The 24,459-nt window shown below is 39.6% G+C and overlaps 2 protein-coding genes across 3 annotated transcripts; one reads left to right on the top strand and one right to left on the bottom strand.

Annotated features, from left to right (window-relative positions):
* LOC122320018 lies at positions 1–1,041 on the bottom strand. The gene has a single exon (XM_043207947.1). The coding sequence runs from the start codon at positions 926–928 to the stop codon at positions 536–538; it is 393 nt and encodes a 130-aa protein (XP_043063882.1). The 5' UTR covers positions 929–1,041; the 3' UTR covers positions 1–535.
* Positions 1,042–23,811: 22,770 nt separating this feature from the next.
* LOC108098309 lies at positions 23,812–24,459 on the top strand. Of its 2 annotated transcripts, none has more exons than XM_017201121.2 (2): positions 23,812–23,909; positions 24,005–24,459. In XM_017201121.2, exon 2 carries the CDS (start codon positions 24,013–24,015, stop codon positions 24,319–24,321), a length of 309 nt encoding a protein of 102 aa, XP_017056610.1. In that variant the 5' UTR covers positions 23,812–23,909; positions 24,005–24,012; the 3' UTR covers positions 24,322–24,459. The 2 variants fall into 2 exon arrangements, with proteins under 2 accessions (XP_017056610.1, XP_017056609.1); XM_017201120.2 differs by having other exon boundaries at positions 23,833–23,909; positions 23,991–24,459.

The raw sequence follows: 24,459 nt of genomic DNA, 5'->3' as shown, positions 1-24,459 counted from the left end.
TTGCTGATTGAAGGCGTAAAGTTTAATAAGCATTTTATTCAAATTTCAATTTCATTTCAAGGGTGACTAGGACATGTGCACCTAGAAATCTTTATGTCCTTGGGGGATAGCAATTCATTTGGAGGTCATCAGCATGACTGGTATAACCTTTTGGCAAATCATAATAATTGTGATAAGCATTCGCCGAGTGCAATCAATCATTGGCCGTCCAGTCAGATTGATTGCCCATTGCTATTGGTATTGGTATTGGTATTGGTATTTCCAAATGGAGAAATGGAAATGGAGATGGAAATCGAATCGCTGTTGACGGATATCATCTCAGGGAATGAGAACTGTTGACTCAGTGCAGTGTGTACACACACACACACACACAAACACTCACACAATCCCGTATGAAATGCGTGTTTTTCGGGGGAATAAGTTTTCACACGTCCGATTCTTGGTTGGCTCATCCTTTTGCCTGCCGCTCCCTTTCAGGCTTTTCCTTTTATGCTTTTTTATTGGGGCCCTTGTCCTTGTGGGCTGAACAAACAAACTACGGCCGTAGGTTTCTTTTGTCGCGACTCAGGCATCCACGGGCCGTGGAATACTTTTCGTGGACCAGCTCGAAGAGCTCCTGCTGGAAGTAGCCGTGCTCCAGGAAGTGCACATCCTTGTGGCCGCGCCGCCGTATTTGCTTATCCCTCAGCCGGAATTCGCGCCACAGCATCTGGATCTGCAGCCATTTTTTGGCAATGAAGTCCAGGGTTTTTCGCTCGGACGGCGTCTTTTTGTAGTTCGAAATCGCATGGAAAATGAAATTCGCTGTGATTTGTTGCTGCAGTGCCAATTGGTCCAGCACCAAGATATTCGCCTCGTCCTTGTGACCCTTTTCACCCGCCAGGATCGGATAGCAGGCGCTCAGTTTCATTGCGACAATGTTCGGCATTATTTTGTATTTATTCCTGCCTTTTTTTATTTATCGCTCGCGCACTGTCAATTATTATAATTTATTCGCCGAGCTCGGCTTGTTCAATGATTTTAATTAATACTATTAGTTGCCCTGCGATGCACAAAGCCCATCGATTCCGCGAAGCTTCTGCAACTAAGTGAACAGAGTTGACTGCCGTGCTTTTATAGCGATTTCAATTTGACTTTGATAAGCCGGGTGACACAGCAATAAAATGCCGAAATGTATGGTTTTATTAATAGGTAATTTTGCGCTCGAGGAAAGCCAATGAGTTATGGTGACTTTTAAATAAACTACAAGGGAAAGTAGATTTAAAGTTAAAGTTCTGAAGTATATTTTTAATTGGTTTAGGATAAGTTTAGAATTTTTAAAATTTTAAATCTATAAAACTTTATAAAATTCATAAAGGCTTTCTAAATATTATGTCAAGTACAGCTGTTTAAGTAGTATTATAACTCATTTAAATACCTTTACCTCCATGATAATCTGAAGTACCCTACACTAAACGAATTTATTTATTGGTATGTCACGTCGAGTGGGCGGAGGCGGAGAGATAAAGCCGAAATGCCAGTTATCAAATCACGCTCACGGATCGAACGGCTGATTCATGGGGGCCAGTCGAATGTGCGCAATGCGCTATCAGGGAATTATTGGCCGATAAGCTCGATAACCCCAGTCGGCACACGCACACACACTACTACTGCTACTATTACTACTACATCCCAGTTACCAAAAAGCACGGAATGGACGGAAAGTGGCTAAAATAGGCATAGGGCCCGTCCTGACACATTAGCCTACTCAACAAAATCGTTAGAGCAAAGTCAATGAACACAATCGTTAAGCGTTACTCAAGGCAACAAAATTTTATCGCCCCCTTGGAGGTTGGGGATTTTACGAAGGGGAAAGGAGAAGGGTGAGGGGAAGGGGCAAGTTCGAGTGGAAGGTTGGCTGGTTGGGGGGCAGAAAGCGTGACAATGTTTGTCGTCAAGTGTCGCAGGCTCATCGCTGATAATTGTTACGATTATCCACGCCCTTGCCATCAGCATCGACTACATGATTATCACGATTCCACTTGGCATCGAGTGTTGGTGGGGTTTGGGGGGGTGGCTCACCCATTCGACATTTTCCTTACCCTCATGATTTAATTATGTCTCGACAGCAATTGCAAAAAGCCACTTGCATCACGACAAAGCAGAAATTTTATGAGGCACATAAATGCTGAAAAGGCAAAAAAACCAATAACATGTTGCAAAATAACATATTTCTTGCGTTCTTATATTTCTTAACCAGCTAAAAAACTGTTGTTTAATTTATATGAATTATTAAAAATGTATTTTCAGATTGTATTTTAAATTTAAAATATATTTATACAATCAAATATCTACAAATTAAATCCAATCGCCCCCATTGGCCATTTAACACAGCTCATAGAAATTATCACTGCTGTTTATTAATATGAAGCAGATTTGGATGGCTTTGAATTCAATTTAAATACCATTTTAAATGATTCAAATCAAATGAGCTGTCAATTATGACCTTTTCCCATTGGCTTTTTCAATATTTGCTAGTTGCTCGTATTTATTTGCATCCTAAAATATTATTGTGACGGGATTAAATGTGCTTTTAGCACTGTTATTTAATCTTTCGAATGAAATGAGCTGTCAATTACGATTATTACTTAGAATTTGTTTCGACGCTTGTAATTTGCATATTAAAATTTGTTTTTGATTTTTAATAATACATTAAAATGCGAGTGGAACCCATTTAGTAATTTATTTATTTGTAGCTTTCAAAGCTTTTTAATTCATTTTTCAAATTTAACTCGGCTTTTATAAATGCATTTAATTTGAATAATGAAACACAAATAATCATTATGTGATATTGAAAAATTGATATTAAAAAAGATATCAAAATTGACTTATTATTATGGCTTTAGTTGTAATTGAATGATTTTAAATTGGTTCTTAAAATTATTTGTATAATTTTATTGATGATAGCAAAACGAATGTTTAAAATTTAAAACCGTTAATGAAATTGCCTTCTGGCCATAATTAACTAAAGTTTTAAATAACTTTGCAACCACTTATGGCAATGACAGCTTGAGTTTTAAATTAATGAAAACTGCAAAAAAAATATCTAGAATCTGCTGAATATATCACATGGCTTTTATGATACAGGCAATCCAAATCATCGCACCATTAAAAGGGCCCTACTATCGCCAATTTCACATTAGCCACGCTTCATTCCTCTGCACATTTCATTGGTCAATTGACTGTGAAAGCCTGTGAAAACAAAAACACAACCGTGGGAGGGACAGCAGAAGGACGAAGGACGAAGGACCTGGCCAACCGACGGGCCATGGAAAATTACTAATGCATTTCTAAAGAGTTTTTCATCAACTAAAGTCCCCAGCAGCAGCTGCTAACCTGTAACCCGACTCCGCTGCCATTCTTTAAGGCAAATATCATTAGCATTATGATGCCACTCCGGCCGTCGGCCACGTCACACCCACCGGCGGGCATCTGGGTCCTGGAGCTCCTGTCCTGTGGCCCCGCCACCATCAGCCACCTTCCATATGCACATTTCACAAACCATCCTGCGGGGGCCACTCCTTCACACAACCTGCGGACAAATCAAACATGGAGAGATATAACGACCAGAGAATATCCTTTAACGAGGTCCTCAGGGGTTTTCAAAGGTATTTAGAGAGAGATTTCTAAAAACAAGTTCTGTTGGTAAAGCAGGTATATTTATTTATAGGGTTTTTAACCTAACATTTGTTCTAAAATTATAAGAATAAAATCATAACAAAAAGAATTTTCAGAAGATCTGATATATAGACCAGACTCTGCTTAATAAATAAAAAAACGGCAAAAGTTATTCAAAAGTTGTTATGTACCGCGGATAATAAAGGCTTAAAGTTCGTGAAATACTTACTCATCCCTTTTCCCAAAGCAAAGATAAGTAGCACGAGTAACAACAAAATGAACAACATCGCGGAAAAGGGAACAACATCGTGGAAAACGCACGTTGAGTGAGAAAAATCATGTGCGCAAATACAGAGCAGATTGCAAAATCTATTGCCCGCTTGTAGGCGCAAATGTTCACTATGCATTGCACTGCACAGTGGGACAAAAATGTATTTATTTAAATAAAAATACAATCATGTGAAGTGGTTCCCTACACCTTAATACTCTTTAGAATAAATAATTAATACAGGTTTAATACGTTAAGTCTGGGTATAACTAAAAAAAAAAAAAAATACTATATGTTGTATTATAAATCATATAAAAAATTCCAATAAATTATAAAATTCCCAACCAGTGTGCCCTGAAAACATGTGTGTGAGTGGATGGGGTGCGCTTGTGTCAGTTGGTTGGCTGTGCAAGTGTTGCAATCGAGTTTGCCTAGCGCAACTTTTTGCTATTCCATATTACTTGAAAAGCAGGCGATGCGAGCGATAAATATATACAACATATTTCCATTTGCAGGATTGCATAAGCTAAAGCCACCTGGCCATATTTTCAGGATGCTGGCTGGCAGTGGCTGTGGCGGTGTTAGTGGTTGTCCTGGCTCAAGCCATAACCATTATACTATAATACATACGCATGCAAAATCCTGGGAAAGCCAAGCCAGGCCCGGCATTATTTTTATTCAATTTTTGTCAATTTGTTGCTTGGATACCGGCTAAGATCCAGGTAGACAGCTTGAGTGGGAGCAGCCATTCAATCAGCAAGATTTTTACCATCCCATCCCCGTTCCTCCTCTGGTGAAAATGCACTGCATAGATTTAGGCCCAAACACTGTTTACTTTGTGCCGGGCCAAAAGCCAGTCTCCCAGTCTGCCAGCAGAAGCAGAAATTGTTATGAAATTCTCAGCTGCCTGCAATCTCAATCTGTGTAAAGTGGCCTGGTTGTTTGACAAGTTGTTGGAGTTTTTATTCGTGTTTTGCTGCTGCCGTTATTGTTGTTATCAGCCATCCCGCTCTCCGGACCGATTTTGCTCTGGTTTAAGCCATTGATTGCATTGAGCCTAGGCCTCGTTGATTTTCGACTTTTTCCGTCCAACAAACAGGAGCAGCAAGCAAGCTGAAGTTTTTAAGTCTTTTCGAAAATGTTTTAACTCCACTTCAACTCTGGGTTCCTTTTTTCGTTTAGTGTGTGTGTAGTTGTTTGTTTGTGTGTGTGTGTGTGTGTAGATGAGGACATAATCTGACTGATGTTGACTGAATGGATAGGCATTTCGGTAGGTCTTCTGCATTATACGAACGCACAAGAGAGGACTTTGTCTGTCCTAAAACGAGACTTGAAGGCTTACAAATATCCTGCATAGTCAACTTGCTATGGCCCCGATATTGCTGACTTCCCTATATCCGTTATTAAGTACTTGTAATTGACATTTGAGCAGACGGATCCTGATGGGATGCCAAATATCCAAGTTAATGCAGTATCGAGATGCATTGTTATTAGATAATACCCAATGGAAAGTTAACTGGGGATTATGTTCAAGTGAATGCGCTTTATCTGAACTGAAATCTTTTCATGATTGTATATGGAAGCAAATATGGGATGATCATTATATGTTATATAGATTATATACTCCTACCATTAATGTTGCAGTTTTTTGTTCAGCCAAACAATGTGAACATAACACTAATTACTGAGTTTATCGATACATAAAATTATAAAAATATTACCGTACTATATTTTCGTTTGGCATTGTTTTTCCAATCTTGATCTCATTAATTTGGCAGCACTTTAATTTCAGTAGTTTACCAAAGTATTCAACACCTGTAAAACATATTTACCCCCCTCGGCGCCACTGGAACACTTTATTTATTTTTCCCCGAGACGCTTTGTTTCCAAAGGGCGTTATTTTAATCAACGCTTTGCCGAAAACTCGCAGAGCAGACACACCTGCTCCTGCTGCGACCTTTGCCCTTGCTGTTGCAATTTCCCGCTGGGGGGTCGGAAAATCCAGGGGTGGGGAAAAGAGGGGAAAAAGGGGAATGGAGGGGGAAGTGCGTTACATAGTTTGCAAATAAATTAGAATTTGCTACAGCCAGCGGCAAGCAAATTAGAAACCGCTTGAACTGCACGAAGCGAAATGTGCGTGTTATAACTGGCAAACACACACATCCTCAGATATTCACACACATAGATACCTACACACATAGATACTCACACGCACGGGAGTACACAGGCAAAAATGAATCCAACTGCCGACGGCTAAATGTGCGTGCAAAAAGTAAACACGAAGCACTCGATGAAGTAGGCGCTGGGGGCTTAGGAAGTGGGGGAATGTGAAGAGGGCGTGGCAGGGGGCGGAAGTGGGGGGTGGAGGGGGGATTAAAACAACAGAAACGCCCCGAGATGAAAGTCGAACAAAAAGCCAGGAAACGAAAGAGTAACCACAAGTATAGTTCTTGATTGTAGGAGTGACTTTAAGATCACTAAGGATCCAAGAAGTACCCTGGACTTTACTTAAAATTGTGTGTAAGTCTTAAAAAAGTTGAGTCTTCTTTTAATTAGAAAACATTTAAGTCATTGGATTGCAAAAAATCTGAAAAAAATGATCCAACTTATTTTAATTTAATAACTAAATACGTCTATGTCCTATTATTAAATTTCTTTGGAAATTGAACACTTAATAAACAACAAATTTATTGAAATGTAGATTGAATGAATTTAAAATAGAATTTTAGATCAGTGAATGAAGTAAAATAATTTCTAAAAGTGATGCATATATCCTATCCCAAGTCACCTTGGATTGCAGTTTAGTTAGGGACCTTGCCTTCCTGCAAACAATGGGTAGCTTTACATCGTGGTAAACTTGCTTTTTCACTCCGAGACTAACCGAAAACACCTTTAGCCTCTTTTTAGGGCCAGTCAACGCCTCCATCGCCCTTTGGGGGTCCAAGTGCTCCCCCCAATCCGCTGCGAAGCCCACCACATGCATTTCAATTAACGGCCACCGAAAGCACTCGACGGGCAAAAACACGTGCTAGTATCGCCCTGGCCACGCCCACAAAACAGTCGCGGAGGAGTGGCTGGACTGCCGCAGAAGGAGGAGGCATCCTGGCCACATATCCTCGTTGTTTATGCTGCGGGCACTGCACTTTATCAAAGCACCTGGCCGGGCAAAAGCTAAAAACAAACTGCGGTCGCCAGCGCTAACTTTACCTGCCATTCGACATCTGTTTTGATGCCCTGTAAAGAAGGTAAGAAAGGTTTCCATAAAAATAAGTGGGTAAAATGATTTTTAAATAATATACAGCTTAATCTTTAATTAGCTACAAGATTCATAAAAGAAAAGTGGCATAACGTTAACATATTCTTGAGAAAAAATATTTCTTTTGATTGCATGATCATATTGCATAAAGCACCTTTTATTTGTTGAACTTGTTTTAAGTAATCTCTCTCCTTCAACGACTTAAGTAATACCCTACTTGAGTGTCTTGTTTTGTGGCACTTCCTGCGTGAAAAGTGGGTTCTATCGAGAGGGGAGAAAAGCTTTTCAACTGGCACACGCACTTCCGCTTCTTGTTGTCTGTTACCTGCAAGTTAGCAGCATGTTACTCACTTTTCTAACAGGAGTCGGTCAACGGAGCAGCAGCTCCTGCCGCCGAAGGATATTTTCGGGGAGCTGTTCGCGGATCGAATTGCGCACACAGTTCGCTATATATATTTTTGTTATCCATCGGAGGACAATTTTGCCAGCTGCATATGCAAACAATTACCGCAAAATAAAAGGTAAACAAAATTACTTCCGAGCAATTTCGCGTGCAAAAGCATGAAGCACACGCCCTGGGAAAAGTAAATGGAATGGGAATGGAAATGGGTAGAGGAAGACCAATTCCTGCAGCCAGGACCTTCCCATTTAACCACTCCATCGTCACGCATCCCTAATGCATGTGTCTATATGGCAAATTATAACTTTTGCTTGTTTGCCAAAGAATCCGCGTTTCTGCGCTGAAGGAACGGCGGGGAAAAATTGATTTCCCGGAAAAAATTAAAGGGAGAACAGAACAGAAAAAAGCGTGTAAATCCTTTTTATAAAGTTTGAAACTATGATAACAGTTTAACAGCAGCAAAATGCGGAGATGAAAATGGGAGAACACAACATTCACTTAACTTTATTATAGATTTAAGCTGAAATATTATTAAACTGAAACTCAATTAAAAGTAAAGAGCTTAAAATCATTTGCAACCCCTTTTAAATCTCTGGCAAATATTTCCCGTTTTTAAACACGACTTTGGTTGGCTTGTTCAAATATACGTAAAACTGGCCACAATTGACTTAATAGTTCGAAAGTGGCCAATCCCAGCAATATTATGCCTTTTTCTGGCTTTCAAGACTGCCATTTGGCTTGGCAATAAGTTTGATAGCATTGAAACAGTTCCGAGCAATTAATTTATCCACTTAACACGCAAACTTAAAGTGTAAATATTGGTTCCTTTGCTCTGGTTTCAGCCAGTGCTTCCCTTTCGTTCTTCCTCTATCGCCAATATGACTTCCTTTTCGTCCTGCTCACCGCAACCGCAAAGTATGCAATTATTATATGAAAAGAAATCGAGTGGAGAAAGGTCGGAGAAGCGGTTGCTCGAGTGTAATTTCAATGAGCGCCACAATCGACTTTAAAAAGCAGTTGAAACTTCCAACGTTTCATTCATTCTTTTTCCTTTATTTGTATTCTCGCACTTTTAATGATTTTTGTTGTAGCTGTTGGTTTTTGGGGTCTTTAATTGGCCCACACTCGACGGGACCTCAGATGCAGCTCGCTGTTGGGCGCCATTATTATTTCCCTTGCATTCCGCAAGGCGTTGCCATTTACCTCAGTCAGCCATTTTTGGCCCCCTGCTTTTGTCGGGCCAGGCCAATAAAATGTCTGAGTTTTGTCTCCTCCTCGGAAGTCTGTAGTCTGGTTCCAACCCAATCCCCCCCTTTTGTGGCCCACTGTGCATTTGGTTTTATCGGCTCCGGGGTTTTGCCTTGAGGCGTGAATGGGTTGAAAGGCAGTAGAGGAATTGGATGAGGGGTGATAAGGGGAAAGGGGGTGAGAGTTTTGGAGCTCCGGGGAAACCGCTTATCAGGCAAATTTCTCGCCTTGTGTTGGCGCGTATTATTGAGAAATTAAGCGCACAGCGTGTGCATTCGAATACAACACGTAGCCGAAAAGGAGGTTGAATGCTATAGAGGGTGGGGTCCTTTGGCATTTTCCGACCGCCGAGCGGAAGTTCCAGTCCTCGCCATTATAACCAGTGAGCTTCATCAGGTGGGGCTTGACAAAAGTTGGGGCAAACTTTAAAGATAAAACTGGGGAATGGGCGCGAGTTAAGGAAGTGTTATCCTTGTATATATGATACATACAAGCTGTTAAAGGAATGTGCAAAATACTAGTAAAGGATTAAGGCTGTTGTATATGCAATGACTTTAAGTTATTACCACATGATAAATAAAAGCAATTGTTGTACTGTTTTACACATCATAAAAATGTTTCCAATTGAAACATTCAATCTTCGAGCAATCAATTGAAAACGTGTTCACTTAGTAAATATCTCCAGGCTACTCAATCAATTTTTAGTAGTTCAAGTTTAATCACTTTTCGCAGATTTCCGTTTGCAACTTTTGCTATTTCCTTGATATTTATGAGCTGAACGGGAATTGTATTAAATAATCTTGCTTTTCTTTAGGCTTTAAATCGGATACAGGTATAACAAAGATCCTTTCTAATACAGGCTAACATTTAGCTGCGACAATAGATTAGCTTAACCGTAAATGAATGGAAATTCGACTTAAGTTCACTATTACAATCAATGAATTTTAAAGGCAATCAACTAAACAGGACGTCTTTGTACATTTTAAAGCCTACTTGCGGGCGACCACTCTTAAAACCACACACACACACCTATAGGGACACACGCTCGTTACACACACACATACACTGCCGCTCAACTGAATAGGTTCATGATCTCAGAGGAAGTAATTTGTCTATAATTCCTAAACCAGTGAACCGATTTCCATAATTTTTTTTCTTTAACTCTTGAATCATTTTATAATAAAATGCTGAAGAAGGTTTTTCAAAAACATATTATTTATTCCTTATATAATTTTTCTTCTGAAAGGTTAACAAAATTCATGATTTTTTTTGGGTCATCTGAATAGGTTCAACCTGAAACAATTAACATTATTTAGGTAACCAAGGATAATATTCATATTTTTTGAACTTAGCTGATACTAATGAACATTTTTGAAGTAAATTTTACTAATTTTAATCAAAAGTGAACCCTCCGTTGTCCGATATAACATCAAATACACGATCGGGAAGCGAGCTATACAAATTGTGCAGTATTTGCAGTGAAATTGTTATCCAGGCTGTTTTTATTGCCTTAATTAAAGTTGTTTTGCAATAAAATTATCTGCCTCCTTCATATAGCTTGCGCGATAGCAACCCCCATACGTTTTCGATTATATTAAGGTCAGGTGAATATGGGGGCCATTCAAGTAAGTCCACATTTTGAGCCTTAATCCACTCTTTTACCACCCTAGCTGTATGATGGGAGCGTTATCCTGCTGGTAAGACCATTTGATAAAGTGAAAAGTATTTAAAAAATCAGGAAACGCAGCCTTTATGATAGATTTGTAGGTTTCCGCGCTCGTTTTGCAAGTAACAAATTAAAGGTCGCAAGTGCCAAAGACTGATACCGACCCCCACACCAAAATCAATTTAATTTAGAAGCGTAAATCAATAGCTACAACTATTATTATCACGATCTTCGAAAGGAAGAGCATTTCCATAGCCGTCGACATAGCTGTGAGGGTGGGGTAATGGTGTGGGGGTCGGTATCAGTCTTTGGCACTTGCGACCTTTAATTTGTTACTTGCAAAACGAGCGCGGAAACCTACAAATCTATCATAAAGGCTGCGTTTCCTGATTTTTTAAATACTTTTCACTTTATCAAATGGTCTTACCAGCAGGATAACGCTCCCATCATACAGCTAGGGTGGTAAAAGAGTGGATTAAGGCTCAAAATGTGGACTTACTTGAATGGCCCCCATATTCACCTGACCTTAATATAATCGAAAACGTATGGGGGTTGCTATCGCGCAAGCTATATGAAGGAGGCAGATAATTTTATTGCAAAACAACTTTAATTAAGGCAATAAAAACAGCCTGGATAACAATTTCACTGCAAATACTGCACAATTTGTATAGCTCGCTTCCCGATCGTGTATTTGATGTTATATCGGACAACGGAGGGTTCACTTTTGATTAAAATTAGTAAAATTTACTTCAAAAATGTTCATTAGTATCAGCTAAGTTCAAAAAATATGAATATTATCCTTGGTTACCTAAATAATGTTAATTGTTTCAGGTTGAACCTATTCAGATGACCCAAAAAAAATCATGAATTTTGTTAACCTTTCAGAAGAAAAATTATATAAGGAATAAATAATATGTTTTTGAAAAACCTTCTTCAGCATTTTATTATAAAATGATTCAAGAGTTAAAGAAAAAAAAAATTATGGAAATCGGTTCACTGGTTTAGGAATTATAGACAAATTACTTCCTCTGAGATCATGAACCTATTCAGTTGAGCGGCAGTGTACAAAGGCGAGTCCACCCACACGGTGACAAGGCAAATAAGTCAGTGGCACTTAACGAGCGACGCTGGCGAAGGACTTGTATCGGTGGGCGAGGTCCTAGCAGGCTCTACAAACATAATCACAGGCTAAGCAACGCTGCTTTTTCGGGGGGAAGTGGGAGAGAGGGGGAGGGGGCGCAAAAAGGACGAACCAGGACGAGTGCAACTCGAAGCGCATCCAGCCCAAAAGTATGCAACAATTTATGCATGTTTACAAAGGCAATTTCTGCAACACGATGAAGGGGTTGGTAAGGTATGTTTGGATTTTGATGTGAAAGGGGGGGTTATAAAGAGGGAAAGGGGAGTTGGGGGGATTGGGGAATCCCGGGAGCTGCAGGAGCAAACAAATGACCAGTGGCCACTGGCCAGGACGCATACTTTTGCGAGTGGGGACGGCTTTTTGGCACACCGCAGAGCATAGACAAACATTGATCACTTACAGGAAGCCATGGGGACTGGCGAACTGGCGGCAACTGCCGGCCATGGCCATAAGCCAACTTCCCAACTGGCCAACTGGCCATTTTGTCAGCTGCGCTGAGTTGCAGCAGCCGTCGCATGTTAATATCTGCCCCGGCATCCCAGCATCCCCTCCCATAAGTCCTGCATCCTGGATCGACTATCCCGGCATCCCGACATCCCGACATTCAGACATCCTGGCAGTCGAGCCACCAGAATCGAGGGAATAGCTCGTGGCCGTGGCGCCTCAATTGGTCAATGGATTAAAGCCAAACGTCCGCGTGGGAGGAGTCCAAAGCCATCGCACTGGGACCACTCTTGTTTTCTGGCCATCGTCTGTACGGCCATCGATAAAAACTGCCGTCCGACGCACATTTTTTTGCGATTTTATTTGAAAAAATTCCTTCAGGCCTTTGAATCGCGTAGCGGATTAGCACATAGGGTAACTAAAATTTGATTAAAAGTGAGCTTCATGGTTGTTATTTCTATGAAGTTATGATACTTAGAAATAAAAAAATGCTTTAAAATATAATAAGAAACTTGAATCAATAACAAGTTTCATTTAAATTACACCTACCTATGCTTTCCAACACGTGATAAAGTCAACTTCAAACCCCAAAATGGTTTTTTATAAGTTTCAAGCTAAGTTTTCCCTCAACTTGTATATTTTAAGGATTTCAATCCCACCTCAACTTTACACGTCTCCAATGCATGACAAAGCAAATCACTAGACTGATTTGTTTACCAAGTCCAAACTTGCAACACAAATAGATCGCTCAGTCGGCAAGAGGTGAGTCATCATCATTTGGCAATCAGCTTTAATTAGTTTGGCACCGACTGGCAAACCACCCCACTCGCTGAGTCCATATACATATATATGGTATAGTAAATCGAACGAACCACTTGCCCTCTCAACTGAGGCGATCTTGAACCAACAGTTTCCGCTGCCAATAATATTGGCAAACATTTTGGCGCAGTGTCAATTAATTTGCCACACACTCTCTATTCGCCGTTCAACGTTCACCGTTCGCTGTTCGCATTTCCTGCCACCGCTCGACAACAAAACTCGACTGGGAAAATGAAGTTGACGCTGGGTGGTTGGATAGTCGGGTGGTTGGATAGTTGGGTGGTTTTGGCTGGGGGCTCCCCCGCGGTGGCTGTCAGGTGTTTGGCATTCGGGTGTCGATGTCACTTGACGCCTTCTGTCGCGGCTTTCAGTCGCCATCGCCCCTTTGAGCCCTTTCCCTCTACCTTCGAAATCCTCCTCCCCTTTTCACCCCCTTTTAGCCAGCTTGCCACACAGCCCAACAGCCCAGCAATTGCTATTTAGCTGATTGTGCGGTTTCGCCTTTAAACGTCTGCGATTTAGCCCCACCGCCCGGCTAAAACCACCCATCCAAATGCGGATGCCCCTAGCCGACTTCTGGCATAAAGTGCATGCACTTAATTAATTATAGCATTTTGTCTTGTCGCTTAAAGTGAATTAAATTGAGATGCCCGCTGGGTTATGCTTATGCTTTCCGAGGGGCGGGAGATTCGGGGATTACGAGATTAAATTCAGCGAAATATTGGATAAATAAATCAGCACAAAAATTAAGAGAAACTTTTAAGATAAACATCAGCTGTTTCAGAAGTTAACTACATTTATGTAATTATGCATACTTTAAGTTTGAATACGAAAGAAGAATTTACTGGCATTATCACAAAGCATTTTTCCATAAATCGTTAAGAAAGGACACCAAAAATATTTTCAGAAAGGAACCACGAAATGGGTTTCCCTCCACATACTTTAAATTCCACTCAACGCTGGCTTTAATTAATTCAATTTATGCAGCACAAAACTGCACTTTATTAAAGCAGCACATTGTTTACCAAATATGCAATACATCTGAGCGCGTCAATATGCAATCGCTTCAGCAAATTTACCCAGAAAAGTATGATTGTTAACGTGGCTGTGAGTGCTGGAAAAAATAAATATATAGGTACACGCATATATAAATTTATCTGTGTGTTTATTTTGCTGGGCAACTGTTAACTTCATATTGGATTTTATTTATTTAATTCGATTCGTTTTCATTAACTTAACTTTCGCTTTGCCATCTGTCTAACCGGAACTGCTATTTTATTTTGGTATTTCGACTTTTATGCTTGGCAAACGGTGGCAGGAAGGCAGGCAGAAGGACGAAGTACGAAGAAAAAAGGACCTCGCACAGTTATGCAAATGTAATTAGTTGCATGACCGAAACCATAGAGCAATATTTATGGCACAGACTGTGCCGAGAAGTGAAAGCGGCCTCCTCCCCTTTCGCCTTTCGCCCTTCGCCTTTCGTTTTTCGGTCATGTGCAACTGTTGTTGCCGGACGAGAGTATCTGCGAGATACTTTTAATTTTTTACGATTTTTGTGGGCAAGAGAGCTTTATGTTACCCTTTTTTTTTACCACCCCCACCCCTCTCCTCTTCTTTCATTCTTTTTTTTTTGTGTGCCGTTTAGAATATTTCTCTTGTCTGCCCTCGTTGTTTTTGTTAATTTTTTATGGTCCCAGGGTTCGGTGATGGGTTTTGGGGAAGGAGTAAGAGGAGGGGGAAGGGGAGTGGGAGGGGTAGCAAAGGGATTCGGTTTTATGGCGGAAATGGCAACGCTTGCCACAAAATAAAACAAAAGATATTTGCAGTGCGGTGTGCGACGATAAAGTAGACTAGGTCGAAATAAAGATAAAATAGGCGAACGTTTTGGTTGCCCCAACACCAATCCCCTCCCCCCCCTTTCCACCACCCCCTTCGCATTCCTCATGTAATTGCTGTGCAGCTGAAAATCCAAAAAAAAAAAAAAATACGAGCAGTGTTTAAATATTCGCCCTGCACTTTTGTCTTGCCTTAAAAAGAAAACTCTTTAAAAAAGTAAAAAAAAAAAAGGGAAAAGGCCAACCGAGGTAAAAGGAAAACAGTTGGAAAGGAAAGCAGCTGAAAACTTTTGCCAGCCATTTGCCGGTGAAAATTGAGATTTATGAGTGCACTAGGTAAAAGATAGAAGCGGAGAGAGCGAAAGGCGGACAAAGCCCGGCTGCATCTATTTTGCCGAGTTTGTTTTTGCCAAGTTGGAACTTGGCATATTTCTCCATTACGAGCGGCGCTGGCAAATTGATTTGATTTGATTCGATTTTGAAGTCGATAAGCCCGCTCTTCCTGCCGTTTTTCCCCTTCTCGCTTTCCCTTTGCATTCGATCCCCGATTTCCGATCCCCTTTCTCCTTTCTCCTTGCACTTATCCCTTTTTGCATCCACAGCCTTGCAAGGAGTTCTTCGTAACTTCTGCTGCCTTCGAGCAGTTGTAGTTCTCCATCAGGATTCCACCCCTCGCTCCCCTTTTTTCACCTCCCCGTTGATTGGCAGACACAAAGTGAAGGAGTGGGTCCAACTGGGAGATGAGGAGATGGGGAGTTGGGGATAAGCCAACAGACAAACGATTATGTAAATATCTGGCATCTGGCCGACAAGAGTGGCTGGAAGAGATCTCTTCCTTACAGGCGTGTCCAGATTGCTTTTATTAATTAAAACGCTGTCCTGTTTGTGCTCTTATAACAGAGGAACTCTTAAACGTAAATTAAAAATTTAAGCAGGGAGAAATATATGAGAATGATATGTATATAAACAGTAAAAGATTGCGTAACTATTCAAATTATTCAATTTAATTTATTTACTTTACAGTTTAACCTGCGTTTTGCAATTAAATTTTCACTCGAACCAGCTCAGGTTTTAATGTCCTCTCTATATGAATTATCGCGTGCGTATCGTTTAACAAAAACATCCTTGTTACTTTATACATTTTAATTTGCCAAATTTGTTTTGGCACCCATCTCTGTCGCACCTCTGTGCATCCCGCTCTCTCTCTAACGAAAAACCAACAATGTGCCATAGCTAAATACTAAAATGCGTCGCATACTTTTGTGTGGCGAACGAAAAATAGGCGCCAGACCACAAAATTGCAGGACTCTCTCACACACGCATATTCCCACACTCACACATACACACATAAACACATGGCAAGCTGTAACATAAACACCAACAAACATCTGCAAAACCAAAAACCCGGAGCGCCAAATAAGTGGGCCGGATAGGGGTTAAGGGGGGGCTCGCGATAATTATGTATGAAGCAATTATTTCGCGTGTCCAGCAACAACAACCATGGGCAGAAACGTCGGCAATAACTGTTTTGTTTTCATGTTTAGGGTTATTTGAGTGTGTGTACAGTCAAACTTCACTGAAAAGGACTAAATAACAAATGGAACAAGACATCAAACAAGTCCGTTCGTAAAATGCATTCATTTAAAAATCATTGCATACTTTTAAGCACCATTTGTATTGTTTTTAAATCTCTAGATGTTTAGAAACCCCAACACAATATTTTATTGTTGTAAGACGCTAATTCAAACGTCTTTTGAAATTATAATATGTTAAGTTAATCATACCTTTATATTTCTGACAGTAAACTTTAGTTGCAGAAGTAAAAGTTTTAATTAAAAATACTATTTCGTGGAACAAACTTCAAAATTTAATGCTTAGAAGTTCGACTGTGCATTTGTGTGGCAAATGGTGTAAGTGCAAGTACGTGTGTGTGGTTGTCGGCGGCTACGTGAGACCCACACAAATTGAAACCGACGAGACCGGCAACAATTTCGCTCCTGCCGCCACGGAGTTCACTAACAACAACGGCGAATACTGGTTAAATGCCTGACTGACGTCTATAATTATAAAGTGGACAACGCGGCAGCAGAAACAATAATAGCGTCGTTGGCGGGGCTCAAAAAACAACCATTTTTGTGCAACATTTAAGCACGTGGGCCGCGTCCCTTGCTTATCCAATTCATTTTCCAGCAACACTCTACGATTTCCACAAAAAAATAAGAGGAAAGTATATATAATTAAGTCGTCAGCCGAAAGTATGCTCGTGTGTATTTGTTTGTGTGTACTTGCCCTTTTTATAAATTGGTTTTTTGTGTTTGGCCGCCTTTTACACTCTTAATTTCTGTGAAGGATTTTCCACAATCGAGGAAAAAAACCCATTGACTGTAAATCAGAGTTTATTCGAATGGAATTTTTGGATTAAATTCCCCCCCGTTTAGGTCTTTGATTTAAGCGGGATGTCTGTCAAATAATTCAATTTTTATTAATTTGCGCTGCAGCGGTTGTGGAATTTATATCTTTTGAAATTGAAAAAGAAAATCGGTGGTAATGTATGCAATCGGAATCCTTGGATTTCAAAGTGAGGGGTTAATGAAACAAAAGCAACTTTATTTACTGGTAATTAAAGTCTGAATTCCGACAGTGAGTTGTATTTAAAACTTATTTTGATGGCCATTTGAGCATTTCAAATGCAATTGCGAGCAATTCCAGACATTTACCTCCCGATAAAAGCTCGACCAACATTTTTCCGATGCCAGACAGGATTCGCAGGACCTTCTCCGGCTGCCAACCGTTTAAATGTGTAATGGGGCTGTGGGTCAGCTGGCTGTGCTCCCTGAGCTCCTCAGGATCAAAGGTGAGAGCACAGGACCCACTTACACACAGGCACACACACACCACACACACACACATGCTCACTAGACTAATTAAGCTATTTATTAGGTTTGAGGTTAAGTTCAACAGCAGTTAGTTGCAGTCATTTGGTGGTCAGATTCGAGCTGCTATTCCGTTCAGAGGTTAGCCATGTCAGAATCTGAAAATGGTTGGTTGAGGGATAAAAAAAAAAAAAGCGAGCTGCAAACGCGCTTTTGGCTTATAACTTTAACTTTGTTGGGTGTCCTTTGTGCAGACCTCGGTAGAGTCCTGCCATCTGCGGTTGGCATAAACCACTGCCACCCTATATTCGCCCCTCTCCCCGCAAAACCCTTCAACGCTTCATGCACTTCATTAAAGCCACATAAATCAAGTCAAGCGGAGAGCGAGAGGGAAAACATAACAACAGCAAGCCATCGCCATCCATTGACAGCAAAGGTTGATTTTTCCTCTGACGTGCCTTTTTCTGGTTAGTTGCCGGGATTTTGCGGAGGTGTTGATAACCGCAAGGCACTGCAAATTCAACTGGAAAATTTCACATGCACAGGATGCAATTAAATGATATTGCCTTTTCACTTTTATCGGCTGCTGCAAGTTCATCTTGGTAATCCCACTCGGTTTTAAATACCATTTATTGGCATCCTTCATAATTGCTTTCATTGCAGTTGTTCAAGTGTTTCAAGCAGAATGGTCTATCTGTATCTTAAATTTCTGATTTGGGGAAAAAAGAGATTCTGTTCGTTATGCGGTTAACTACTAATAAGGCTGGCAATTTTAATAATCCCCACAGCATGGCGACAAACATGTCTGGATTATATCCATTACCAAGTCCCACATGTCAGTCGGATTTCGCTGATAAGGAATGCGAAAAGCGTTACCAAAAAAAAATGCGAAAATAGAATAGCAGAAAGAAATGGAGAAACCAGGAGATTGGAGCACAGATTGACGCCATGTTGGTAGCATGTTCCAACATTGTTGGCCGTGTTTATATTTTTTTTTTCAGCCTCCTCCTCCAATGGGCAGTGTCTAGTAAGGGAAGTGCACTAAAAAAATTTAAATGAGATGTATCCATAAAATACTAGTAGAAAGATAATCAGTTTTTTAACTACTACTATTTTTAAATCTTTATTAACTGCACTACATATTTAAAAATAGGTTTTGACTTATGGTACTTGAGTTTTAATACGAAAAACTTTAAAAATCCACGACTCTTAAAGTAATAACTCATTATTCCGAATTATTATACTTTTCAGAACAGATACCTCTACTTTTCTTTCGGTGCAGAGTCGTTCCTCCTTTGTACCTCCACTGATTTCGCATGTAAATCTTTTCGCATTAATCCTGGGCCTTAACAGTTGTTCATCTTCTCGTTGTTTTTGTTGCTGTTGTCGCACTGCTTGGCTCACATAATGAAAAAGAGCGAATCCCCGTGTAAAGGCAGGCCTATCCATATATATAGTATATATATATATATATCCATTTATGTTCGGACGTGTGTGTTCGCCCGCATATGTCCGCAGAAGGCGAAGGGAAAATAAAATTTAATATTAATGCACTTAACACATTTTTCACTTACGCTGGAAAATTTATCCATTCACCCAACGTGATATAATTTTTGTCATATCTTTTTTTAAAGCTCTCACACTTTCGGTGCACATAATTGCAAATTGATTTTTTTAATGATAATGTTGGGTTCCCTTTTTTACCAGGTAAGCGGAGAGTGTATGCGAATTAGTAAAATTCTGAAACATAAAATTTATCTTAGTTCTAACATGTCTTTATATCTAAAAGGAAAAAATAAAAAAACATTTATTACAGATCGTGCAAATAATATTAAATATTTTTTTGTGTAGTGAGAATAATATTTGTAACCCATTTTTAAGTCTCCTGAAAATTATGCTTCTGGTACAAACATAAAAATCTTTCAAGAGACTTTAAGCCGTTGATGATTTATAAAGCTTGCCTGATAAGCTCCTCTGAATATTGGGTATATTATTGTCGGCAAACTGGACGCCTTTATTTTATCCCACCTCCTCTTTTTTTTTGTTGTAGTTGCGGTGCTCATTAAGGCCTTTTGGGCAAGTGATTAACACAAGCTGTTGCATGCCCCTTGGCGAAGGTTGAGATATCCACCCACCAGGCCAGAAACAGTAAAAAAAATTAAGTGTTGCCCGCCCTTAGGCTAACCCATTTTGGGTTGGTGGAACACAGGCGTTGGTGCATGAAATGCCGGGTCATATTTACATGTAAAAGACAATTGCCAAATGAGTGGGGAAAAGTAGCAAAAAATGTGTGTGTGCGAAATTCGCACACATTGTTGGGCAACACGAACAATAAATAGCCCTCAGCGAGGAGCTGCTATTTACAGATCTTGTTAAAGGGGAAGTATAAAGCTTTCCACAAGAATATATTAGTTAATGATGTTACCCTTTACAAAATTTCCAAAAAATGGATTTGCTGAAAATTGTTTAAAATTCACTTGTTCTAAGTCCATAATTTTTCTAATTTCAATCAGATTTTGAAGTGCATCATTCGTTATTTTTTTAACGTAGAAATTGCTAGAGATTTGAAAACATTGAAGAGGTTCCAAAAAGTATTCAACAATTTATATCTAATCTATTTAAGTTTTAAACCATCAGAGCTGCTTGGCACTATTTTTAAAAAACTTCTCTATGGACCAAAATAAAACCCGCTGTAAAAGGCTTTCCCGATAATCCAGACTATCTTTCGCTCTCATGGCAAACAAAAAAGAAAAAGCATTTAGAGAGCATGAACCCAAAAAAAGCAAGAACCACCTGAACTAAACCTAAGCGGCAGCACGAACTCGGGGCTTAAAGTTTCAATTAAGACCGATATGTACTTTTACTTCATCGCCTCAAATCACATTTGATGCGAGTTTAGTTTACTTTATTTTTCGCTCTTTTCTTTTCACAGCGCTTTGCTGGAAAGGACTTTTCGTATTGTTGCCACGAAAACGAAAATAACAACTACGATTCCGAAGCACTTAAATCCTCATGTAATTACAGGCATGAGGAACCGCATAGAAACAGAAAAGCGGGGGAAACAGAAATGCGAGCTTTCAATGCAGTCTCCCATTCATTGGACTCCCATCATATTTACCATTGGTTTTCATTTGGATTTTTATTGTTGTGCGGCTGCAGCCTGGCCTGCTCCACTATATATCCTTTTTCTCGGCTCCGATCTCCGCTTATTGCAAATATTTGTGCACTAAATTCTGCTGCCCCTAAAAGTATCTGGCCCAAGCCATCGCCAAACTTCTTTCCCAGTCCTTTTCATTGTGGTAATTGTCCAAGTTACGCACATTAATGTCCTAGGCACAAGGATATACTGTGACTTACTTGATGAACTAAAGCGGTCAAGAAAATAGTATTTGTATTCGTTAAGTTATGCAGTTATGCAAATATTTTAATGGATCCGACTTAAACGAAATAGAGATTTTATACAAATGTTGTTAGTGAATAATTGAGAGTCAAAATATTGATCAATAATTTATACATCTAATTTAATCAGGAAAGAAAAGGTCATTTATTAATATCAACGATCATTAGGTTAATTATACTTATTAATAGCGTGTACATTTATAAAACTCTTTTTACTAAATTCAAATCATGAAAAAATTATTTAATCTATATATTTTTTCTATGCTCATATTAAAATATTCGTTTCTACTTATCTGGAATAAAAAGTACGATTTGCTTATAAATATCATTTTTAAAATTATAAAATAATAAGATTCATACCCCACTTTTACTTACTTAACCGCAGCTGTGCAACGTGCCCCATTCCCTTATCTTTTAGCCCAGTTCCTCCGGTGGCGCCTTGCCCCGTTGTTGTCCTGGTTGTTCGGGGCGAGTCAGCAGTCAAGTGGTTGTCTGTCTCCACTCAAGTGTCAGCAGGACTCAGGACTGTCCTCTGCTCATCACACACCAACACACTGGCACTGGCTGGCACACCAACAACGGCAGGACCTCCTCACTGCTCACTAACACAGGCACACGAGCTGGCAGCGATCCAAGTGGCTGGAAAGGGAGACTTAGTTGGAGGACACTGCGTGTGCCATTTTCACTTCCACTTCCGCCCATGCACACACACACACTCACGCACACATACTACGTGCCTGCATATAATACATACATATGCATGAGTCCTTCACAATGTTGTCTGAATGCGAGTCCTGCGTCTAATCGTAAATATTCTTAGGCCCTGTTTTGCTGCTTGATCCCTGGCCTTAGCGTTATCCCCGACCCCTCCCGCCCCGCCCCCTTTTTGGCCCGCCCCTCGGGTAACTTGTGTAATTTTCCGGCTTGAAAACTTATCTCGCTTTATACTTTCCCTCTGTTCCAGATCTCTTTGTTATTGGTGTAGTTTTGTGCCACTTTTTTCTAGTTGCTCAAGTTTATGAGAGTTGCAGAGGAGCAAGAAACAGGAAAATAGGTTTATCTTTAAATTATAAAAAGGTGTCATAGATATAATAATAATATCTTTGAAAATTATTAAGCAGAAGAATAAAAGGTCCATTTTTCGATAGAACTAAACTTACCTTTAAATCGAAACGAAGGTGAATTTATCAATAAACAGATCTTTACAATCTTCTATGAATCTTTGCATAAAGTTTTTATCAGAATAATTTTCTTACTCTTCATTAATCCTATTTCCCTGCAATCGCACACTCAGGCAGGAGTTTTTTTTTTTTTTGAAAATAACTTTCCCACAAACACCTTGCGCTTCCTCTTAAATCTTTAAAGCGAAACTCTCGCACAAAACTCGCTTAAAAAACTTGCACTCGAAACTTCATCGGGCGCACAAAGAGCAAACACAACACCGAAAAGAAGATCTCGAACAGGACATGCGGGGAGTGGAGTGGGTGGAGTGGAAAATTTGGAAAACCTGCGGGACTGCGAGTGGGTGGGTTAAAGGTGGGTGGGTGGTTTTGAGTGGGTGGATGATGGCTGATGGAAAGGGGCGAAACGGCCACTTGTAAGCAAACTCAAAGCGGGGCAGGTCCCAGTTTCAAATATCAACGACGGCTTCGGTGAGTGCTTAAGCTCATCTATCAAAATATTTGTCGTAGCTTAAGCGACGAAAAGCATGTTAAAGGAAACTTGAAAAATATTGCCAAAGCAACAGCCAGAAAAGAACAACAAAGGATAATCAAAGAGAAATAAAAAGAGACCCAAGGAACATGACGAAAGGCCGCGGGTCCCATACAAAAAGGATATCATATAAATCGGATTCGGCGTGCAAAGGGTTAATGGAAGATTTATGTAGCTAAAGTATTTAACAAAAAGACAAACAAAGTTGAATTTTGTATTTACTCTCTAATGTTTTTTTCTTGTTTGGCAAAACTTTAAAAATATGGTAAAAAAAAATATTTAAAAATATATTCGTTTCTGAGTTATTTTTCTCTAAATGGATTTATTTTTATGTTGAAAATACTTTTGAACATTCTGCATAATTTCTAATATAACATTATATTTTAAAATTGATAATTAATAACTTTACTGTAATGATTTTTTGGGCGGTAATTTCTTGAACTAATACAATGGTGTTGTAACACTTAGCTTTTTACCGAGAACAAACTTCATAGCACAGACAGGAACCGTTCATCTGGTGTTGATATTTGCTAACATATTTGTTTAAGCTTCAAAGGTTGACAACCCTAACTAGTTTTCTCGGTTTTTCAAATTTTTATTGAATGTTTATTTACTTATTAAATTTGTATCAATTACTAGAATAATTTTTTGCAGAAAAATTCTGACAATATCGAAATCGAAAAGAAACTAATAATGTTTGTGCTTTCCTTCATTTAAAAGTAGAAACTGTTATGTTAATATTTAATATTAGTAAATTCTGTTTGCATTCATTTGTAAATCATAACACTTGTTATGTTGCTCGATGATCAACAAATCCGTCACATCAGAGATTTTCGCACTAATCCGTTGGCATTCGCAGTTCATCGCACATTTTATATAATAATCCCATCCATCTCGACAATTGTCTGTCCACGGAATTCCAAATTAAAATTTCACATCTCTCTTCGAGTGTTTGTGTCTGCAATTCCGAATTGAATTAAAATCAGGCCTGCGGCCCTCAACTTCATTATCATTTTTAATGCCTCCTTAACCTTTGTTTTTGAACCCCGTCCGTCGATTGTTTTCCTGATGAATTTCTACACTCAGTTTTCAGCAGGCTGTGTATCTTCCGTCTTTCGAGCTGGGCTGTCATAAATATTTTTATTCACTTTCCCATTTTCTTTAGATCCACACAGGCGTTAACAGCTTTGGTAAGTTTACTTTAATACATTTTTAAAATAATATTGTTTTACACAATAATAACATAAGTTTGTTTTGATCCTTCAACAAAGTTTTTCTTTTAAAGAAATCATCATGAGTTTTACTTTGCTGCGCAAGCATGCAACCCAAATGGGGATTTTTAAGACCCGATCGACTTTGGGTCGAAGCTATATACCCATGGCTGGTCCACCCCGATTTCCGATGACCACCGTCCAGCGTTTGATCTTTGGCTGCGGACCCCTGGTTCTCATGATGATCATTCCCTACTGGTGCCTCTTCAACATCCCGCGTTGGTCGAGGATGCACAATGGCCTTCCTCCCTTGGAGGAGGAGGAGGAGCAGGAAAAGGAGCCACCGCCAGCCAAGGAGGAGAAGCCCAAGAAGGAGGAAAAGAAAAAATAGATTGTGAACCAACAGACACTTAATATGTTTAAACGGTGACTTCTGAACAACTCTTACTGGGGTCTCCACAGTGATTTTAAATTCTGGAAAATGTTTATTCCCCAACACATTTTAATGGAATAAACAGATCAGTTGTAA

This window comes from Drosophila ficusphila, unplaced genomic scaffold, assembly GCF_018152265.1.
Source record: "Drosophila ficusphila isolate 14025-0441.05 unplaced genomic scaffold, ASM1815226v1 contig_412, whole genome shotgun sequence".
Lineage (NCBI taxonomy): Eukaryota > Metazoa > Arthropoda > Insecta > Diptera > Drosophilidae > Drosophila > Drosophila ficusphila.
This window is presented reverse-complemented; position numbering and strand designations above follow the sequence as displayed.

Coding starts and splice junctions, on each gene's coding strand:
- LOC122320018 (XM_043207947.1), bottom strand. CDS start 928: ATGCCGAACATTGTCGCAATGAAACTGAGCGCCTGCTATCCGATCCTG.
- LOC108098309 (XM_017201121.2), top strand. CDS start 24,013: ATGAGTTTTACTTTGCTGCGCAAGCATGCAACCCAAATGGGGATTTTT.